The sequence below is a fragment of the Siphateles boraxobius genome, unplaced genomic scaffold (genome assembly GCF_051911475.1).
Source record: "Siphateles boraxobius isolate OS27281-9 unplaced genomic scaffold, OSU_SipBor_1 13, whole genome shotgun sequence".
Taxonomy (NCBI): Eukaryota; Metazoa; Chordata; class Actinopteri; order Cypriniformes; family Leuciscidae; genus Siphateles; species Siphateles boraxobius.
Window position 1 is genome coordinate 17601262 of NW_027508733.1, and position 8295 is coordinate 17609556.

General features: G+C 49.3%; 1 protein-coding gene across 1 annotated transcript in view; it reads right to left on the minus strand.

Moving 5' to 3' along the window:
- LOC143735891 (von Willebrand factor D and EGF domain-containing protein) overlaps positions 1-7967 on the minus strand; it is an 81367-nt gene extending 73400 nt beyond the window's left edge. The window contains exon 1 of the mRNA XM_077226229.1: positions 7593-7967. Within this exon, the coding sequence (XP_077082344.1) occupies positions 7593-7677 (85 nt within the window). The 5' untranslated portion in view covers positions 7678-7967. The remainder of the gene's footprint in view (positions 1-7592) is intronic.
- Positions 7968-8295: the final 328 nt, after the last annotated feature.

The window sequence follows — 8295 nt, forward strand, 5'->3', positions numbered from 1 at the left end:
CCGGAACCGACGTAACCGAGACGTTCCCTTTCGTAGTCACTCCGAGTTACGTCGGATGACGACGAATGGGGGTCCCCGTGAAATCACGCCACCTTCACAGCTGTCTTCCAGTGCCCTGCGAAAGTCTGATCCCCCTGTCGTGATACTGGCACAGACGAAGGAGTCCTACTTAACACAGGAATACCAAGGTACACTGGGAAGCATATCTCAGAGGAGATATGCCGCAGCATGCCTACCCGTAGGGAGGACTTAAGATACACATATGGCCGGAGGGCTACATATGGAGGAACACTGGAGTGACCAGCCCGAGGGGTGGCAACTTTCAACTCCAGGAGGGCAAGATGGCTTGCCAAGGGAAAGACACATGCTCAAGGAGGCTTACAGTGGAAATACACATGTGGGGGTTACTCAGAGAGGAACCATGCACACGGAGGCACCTAGCCGACGCCCAGGCAATAGACACTGGCGCCAGCGTCAACAGTGCTGGAGGAACTCAGGGCTTCAAAGAGGAAGGCTCACCTGAGGAATAATCGCACGTATCCAGTCCGTGGAGTGGAATGGCGAGCAAGCGAAGACACCTGAGCGGGTCCAGTACTAGCTAACTGAAGCGAGTACACGAGAGGACACAGGCTCCACTCGGAGATTATAGAATCTGGCGAATGTGTTGGGTGTCGCCCAGCCTGCAGCCCTACAATGTCTGCCAGTGAGGCGCCATGTGCTAGAGCCCAAGAGGAAGCCACACTCCGGGTGGAGTGGGCTGTCACACCAAGGGGGCACGGTCGGCCTTGCTGTTGGTAAGCCAAAGCAATGGCGTCCACTATCCAGTGAGACAACCTCTGCTTTGAGAGAGCCTTTCCCTTCAGTCTCCCACCATAACAGACAAAGAGCTGGTCTGAGGTCCTGAAACACTGCGTTCTGTCTACGTAAGCGCGGAGAGCGCGTACTGGACAGAGCAGTGCAAGGCTGGGTCTGCCTCCTCCCGGGGCAGCGCTTGCAGGTTCACCACCTGGTCCCGGAAGGGAGTGGTGGGAACCTTGGGCACATATCCAGGCCGGGGTCTCAGGATCACGTGAGAGTGACCGGGCCCGAATTCCAGGCACGCTTCGTCAACGGAGAATGCGTGCAGGTCCCCTACCCTCTTGATGGAGGCCAATGCAACCAGGAGCGCTGTCTTCATAGACAGGAACTTAAGCTCAACTGATTGCAGAGGCTCAAAGGGAGCCCTCTGCAGGGCATTTAAGACCACTGAGAGGTCCCAAGAGGGAACGAGAGGAGGGCGAGGAGGATTCAGTCTCCTCGCTCCTCTCAGGAACCTGACGATCAGGTCGTGCTTCCCCAGAGACTTACCTTGAACTGCTTCGTGATATGCGGCGATAGCGGCCACATACACCTTCAGGGTGGAGGGAGACAGCCTTCGCTCCAACCCATCTTGCAGGAAGGAAAGCACGACAGAGATCAAGCATCTCCTGGGGTCTTCTCGACGAGAAGAGCACCAGTTGACGAAGAGGTTCAACTTCAACGCATAGACATGTCTCGTGGACGATGCTCTAGCGGAAGTGATGGTAGCCGCCACCGCTGGTGGCAGGGTACTCAAACCTGCCTCGTCCCGTCCAGGAGCCACACATGGAGCCTCCAGAGATCGGGTCGAGGGTGCCAAAGGGTGCCCCGTCTCTGAGAAAGGAGATCCTTCCTCAGAGGAATTGGCCAAGGAGGTGCTGTCGCGAGGAGTACCAGTTCGGAGAACCAGGTCCGGGTGGGCCAATACGGCGCAACCAGAATGAGCTGCTCCTCGTCCTCCTTGATCTTGCACAAGGTTTGTGCGAGAAGGCTCACTGGGGGAAACGCATATTTGCGTAGGCCCCGCGGCCAGCTATGCGCCAGTGCATCCGTGCCGAGAGAGCCATCGGTCAGGGAATAGAACAGGGCACAATGGGTCGAGTCGAGAGGCAAACAGATCTATCTGTGCGTCCCCGAACTGGTCCCAAATCAGCTGAACCGACTGGGGATGGAGTCTCCATTCGCCGGAGATGGCCGAAACCGTGACAGCTCGTCGGCTGCAAAGTTCCGATCTCCCGGAATGTAGATAGCACGAAGGGACCTCAGGTGCTTCTGACTCCATAAGAGGAGGTGGCGTGCGAGTTGCGACATACGGCGGGAGCGTAGACCACCCTGACGGTTGATGTACGCTACAGTCGCGGTATTGTCTGAACGGACTAGTACGTGTTGACCCCTGAGCAACGTGAGGAAACGGTGCAGGGCAAGGCGTACTGCCAGCAACTCGAGGCAATTGACAAGCAGAAGGAGCTGGGGTCCTGTCCAGGAGCCCGCGGCAGCATGTCCGTTGCACATGGCGCCTCAGCCCGTGGAAGAGGCATCTGTGGAGACAACAACATGCCTGGAAACTCGTTCTAGGGGAACACCGGCCCGTAGAAACTGAGGTTCCACCACGGGGTGAAGGTCTGACGACAGGTCGGAGTTACTGTAACTCGGAGCGTGCCATGATGCCATGCCCACCTCGGGACTCGATCGCGAAGCCACAGCTGAAGCGGTCTAATATGAAGCAATCCGAGCGGCGTTGCCGCCATATGCCCCAGGAGCCTCTGAAACAATTTCAGTGGGACCGCACTCTTGTTTAATGGCTGAGTGGAGAAGGCGACCAAGTCCATGCCGAGAAAAGAGCTCCTCTGCACGGGGCAAAGTTTACTCCTTTCCCAGTTGACCCGAAGGCCCAGACGAGCTAGGTGCCGGAGCACTGGGTCCCTGTATTGGGTCCCTGGACTGTTAACCCGGACCTCATCTCGGCTGGAGGGACAGTCTCAATCGCACCCTTCGCCAGTAGGGAGCAACCTCCGCTCTCATGATAGGGGCATAGCCACCGACCAAAGTGGAGCGGACTCCCGTGAAGCCGGGAGGAGACCGTGCGAACTGAATCGCATAGCCGAGCCGATGGTTCGCACGACCCAGCGGAACAGATAGGGAGCTCTAGTGCAGGCTCCCAACTGTGCCAGCGGAGTGAAGAACCACAGACGTCCCCCCGGTGGTGCAGCGAAGCGGAAATGACCAGCCCAGACGAGGGCGGCATAGCGGCCCGGTGTGGGGGCAAGGTCATAACCGCACCCTGACAGAGGAGGCCAGGGAAGGACCAGCGTTCCACGGGGGCCTGCTCTGTCAGGGGTCTGGCGACAGAGGGGGAAACAGTCCGTGGACGGCACGCCGTGTCAACCACCTCTGGGGCAGAGGGGGATGAGGAGAGCACGGCTTGTGGGCGGCGCTCTGTGTCGTCCGAGAACTCTGTATGCTCAGAGAGGAGAGAGTCAGTTCTTTCTGAATAAGGATTCTTCCCCAGCCCTCCACCGGGGAAAGGAGTGGCCCTGCTACCAACTCCTGGAAAGAACTGAGTCTCATCTCTGAGCAGCCCATCTCAAAAGTGCCGCTTAACCCGGTGTTTAGCGGGGTGCGGGGCTGGAGAGGGCTGTGGCATCCCCCTACGGTCTTCCAGAGCCAGGCCCGGGTGAACGGGCGGGGTTGGAACCGTGGGAGGGAGCCTTCGGCGGTGGGCAGACTGAGGGATCTGAGCGGACGGCGGGGCCGTCGGGCAGAATAACCTCAATCTGCTCACGGGCGGTTGAGAACTGTTGGGCAGAAGCACTCAACCGCACCGCCGAAGAGGCCGACCTGGGAGATGGGGGTGTCGAGCAGACGGGTCCGCCCGACATCTTGCACATCAGACCGGTCAGCCCCAAACTGGTGAACATCACCTGACTCCGGGAGCGTACGGCCACTTTCGTCGCTCAGAGAGCAAGGTCAGTGGCGGCGCGCAGCTCACTGAAGAGCCTCAGGTCAGTCCCACCCTCCTGCATGTCCATGAGCGTCTGGGTCAGGTAGACCAGCAGAACGGTCATGGGATGCAGTGAGGCAGCTGCCTGTCCTGTGGCACTAGAGGATTTCGCCACAGATTACTGTGACGAAAAGAACTACAGGCTTGGACGGGTGCTTAGGATTGCGCCGGGAAGCACTCTGAGGACACAGTAGCATGGCAGCAGAGCGTTCAACCGGGGGAACCCCAGTGTACCCATGGGCAGCGGCCCCTGAGGGGAGGAAAGGCGGATGAGACCAACGAGAGGACCCGTGAACTCATCATGCACGTCCGGGAGGAAAGATATTGGGGTTTGCCGTGGACGCGTCGGCGGCCTCACCCAAAAACCAATCGTCCCGGGAAAGCATGGCCATCATCTCCGGATCAGACTCAGGCACAGCCGTATGCACACCAAAGGGTGGCAGCTGTGAAGAGTCGTCATTTCCAGAAGAATCAAGCCCACCTAGTGATGCTGCTACAGACACAGCATCATCCTCTGTAGCTTCAAATGAAAACACACGGGCCACCCGAGGGTAGACTCGTGGAATCATCAGTTCGCTAGCGGGCACCGTCATTAAAGAGGGGGGGCAGGGGCGTGGACACAGAGTCGGCGCCTTGTTCCAGACCAACACCCTCAGGTCACCCTGTCCACCAGCCGAAGATCGGGTAGTGGATGAGGGGACTCTCACTCTTGCGAGTTCACCGAGTCTCGACCTATATATGACGCGATGATCACGTTCCCAGAGAGAACATGAGTCATCCACGAGCGCTGTTCAAGCATGATCAAAGCCCAAACACACTAGACAGCGCTCGTGCCCATCAGAGTCCGATACCAGTCCGCTGCAACCAGAAATGCACGGGCGAGCCGTCTTTAAAAAGACGTGCCGCGTGCGAGCTCTTTTATGAGAGGAGAAAAAAACTCCGCGATGTTGAAGCGCACAGGGAGACACACACACACTGTCAGATCACTGCACAGATCGGCAGGCACTGTGAGCTCGCTGCAGATCGCCGTCACACCAACACCGGAGAGAGAAGCTCGTCTCATAGAGCGAAGTCAGAGATGATTGTGGAGTGAAGAAATATTCTTGGCTCCGAAGCGAAAACATACCTGCATGTTGCCGGCGTCCTCCTTTATACCCACGCGGTGGGGCGGAGATACGCTATGCAAATTCCGCAGACCCATGGCATTTCATCGCCATTGGCTCGTTTTGTAATACTCGAAGTCGATAGGTGTTCTAAGCGAAACCCCCATTCGTCGTCATCCGACGTAACTCGGAGTGACTACGAAAGGGAACCAAACTATTCCTGATATAAATGAACAGCTGAAATGTTTTGGAATTTTGGCTGAATTAAAAAAAAAAATGGCACAAAATTTGAATCTTTATTTTCTCTCAAATCACACTTGCGGAAAAATATTTACTTCAACACGTAAGGCGCTGATATAGCCTACTTCAAGCGAAACAAACGAACTGGTGTGACATAATTTAGAACAAAATCAGACAGAAACGAATGTCGTCTGGAGTTTGTTTCGAAACTATGGAAGCTTGTTTCCACCCACATAAAAAATAAAAAAGGTAATTGCGACTTTTTATCTCACAATTATGACTTTTGTTCTCACAATTGCGAGTTTACACCTCGCAATTCTGACGTTTTATTGACGTTAGAAAGTCAGAATTGTGAGAGATAAACTATCCCGCAATTGCTAGTTTATCTCTCACTATTGCGAGACATAAACTCGCAATTCTGACTTTTTTTCTCAGAATTATATGTTCATATCTTGCAATTGGGAGTTTATATCTCACAATTCTGACTTTATAACACACAATTGCAACTTTTTATCACGCAATTCTGACTTTATAATACACAATTGCGACTTTATACCTCACATTTATGAGAAATAAAGTCAGAATTGCGATATGTAAACTCGCAACTGTGAGACTCTCACTGGAGAGCTGCTTTATATTAGAAACTGAAGTTGACATTTTAATTGAAAGCGATACTTTTCATGTTCTACACTGTAAAGCTGCTTGATTTAAAGCAATATGTATGAAGTGCTATAGGCTACATAAACGTGACATGACTTGACTAGAATGCCACACTGCAGATGTTGTGCAAACATCCACATCACTATGATCTGATGCTTTCTTTACCTCTGTTTTCTCACCTCTATCATATTTGCTGTGTGTTCATTTTGTTATTGAGAAGAAAGCGCATATTTATATATTTTCATCTAAACCAATTCTAACAGACAGTGTGTGGGCAGCATCAGGATGTTCGCTAAAGAGGCATTTTTATACTTCTTTTTACCCCTAAGCCAAGAACAAAAAATAACTTCGCTGTGACCATATCAGTGCCCCTGGTGGTCTGAGAAGGTATGGGATCTGCACAGAGATTATTTTCTTTTCAAAAATGGATGAACAATGTTATTATAAAATGTTAATTAGAAAATATAGCTTTATGATATTGAGGGTCGCTTGATCTCTAGATGTATAAATAATACTAGATAATAAATAAATAATAAAATAATATAAGAAATACTTGCAATCCTACAATTTAAATAATTACAAATTAAATTGATATGCACATGATATGCAGGCCAGTTGTGAATGACTGCATGAATCACTGCATTTACACAGTTCTATAATCTGTAATGGCAATGAGGCATGAGCTGGAGAAAAGGACAGTAAAGATATCACAACCTCCCCAATCAGTTTGACCCCACAATCTTGAGGCTCACATTCCCACAATTACTGCATCCCTGAGGCTTAATACTCACCTACTGACTGCTCTAATGACTGCTGAAAACATCTGCACAGGAGAGAGAGAGAGAGAGAGAGAGAGAGAGAGACCGTCGCTTTCTCCACAGAGCATGTTAATTCTATCCGAACTGCGCAGACAGACTCTCCATTTGGTGCGCAAATGGATGTCAGTGCGCAGAGTTAAAGCAAGTTTCTCTCAGATTTCAAACAGATGCTCAATCCCTCTGGTGAACCTGTATATTGAGCACTAATGAAAACAATGTCTTTGGATTGAAAGCACATTCTCAACACCATGTTCCTGACGCAGCCAGACAAAAATCTTATGCACAAAGTTAACAATGTTTTAAACATGTTAGGAAGTAAAATTAAAATAGCCTGCACATTAACATAAAACTAAACAACAATAATGATATCATATAAAGTAACACATTAATAATTGCAGATACAAAATATATAAAACGCGTTGAGGTTAGTCGAATAAAATTAGAATACAAAAACAGTTACCTCGTTAATAATAAGAATAAAACTCAATTTAACCCATAAAGCTACTTTCAGAGGTTACTTATAAATAAAATATTGTAAATAGCTACAATAATACAGAATAAACAAATCAATGCAATAATACAAAAATAACATACAATAGTTAAATAATAAATATAGTAGAATCATAAATATTGACATAAAATAATTGAAATTATAATAACAACAATTCAAAAACATTTGGAGTTACATTTTAATTCACAATGTTTGGGAATCTTTTGAAATGGGTAAGTTCTTGAATAAACAAGCAAGCATTGCATTACATTGCAACATTCAAAGCTTAAAAGTTGCACGTGCAACCGCTAAAACTCTAAATATAGTCACGTTATTTCCATCGATAGCGCAATCTGCTGCGCCACACAGAAACAATCGTCTTAAACGTGCGCACATGCATTAAAAACATCGCTAGTATTAATCAAAACATGTTTTTGACTTACCCAGCTGCGCAAGTAACCTCAGAGGAAGTAAACACAAGCACCAGATGCAGATGGATGACTTTAGAAATACTTTTAAAACTTCCATGTCTGAGTCTCACAGTTGCGCGTTTATCCACGGGGTTCCCATCGGAAAGTTTTGCCCAGTTTGAACACTCTGCTCCTGATGTTGGCATGTATTCCTCCAAAGACTAAGGAAGTTTCCTTGCGCACAACATATTGTCCTTAATTTATGGGCAGTAAGAGGAGTCTTGGACCATTTTCCCCTTGTGTGTGTGTGTATGGGTTGGTTGGTGTGTGTGTGTGCGTGTAAACAGTCAGCTGTCTTAAGGAGTGAAGGGGCACTTCTAGTCAAAAGCCCTCAATTAACTAGAGAGTGTAGGAGGACTTACAGGGTCTCTCTAGTGAAACAAACTCACGAAAAGCAATGAAAACCTCAGAGAAAGGTATTTAATGAAGCTAAAATTGAGAAAAGATGATTATTTCCACATTAAATTGGACGACATAGCTTTTCCATGGGGGGATGTTCTGCACAAGGATTCACACTGTTTAATATGCTTCCCATTAGAAGAGAAAATGTTTTTTTTTTTTTTTACAGAATAACTTTTTAAAGGTCCACAAAGAATTTGCTAATATCTAGTTCAATGCACTTGACCTGATGGGTTACAGACAGAAAAAAAAAACAATGCTGAATGCAAATAATAGC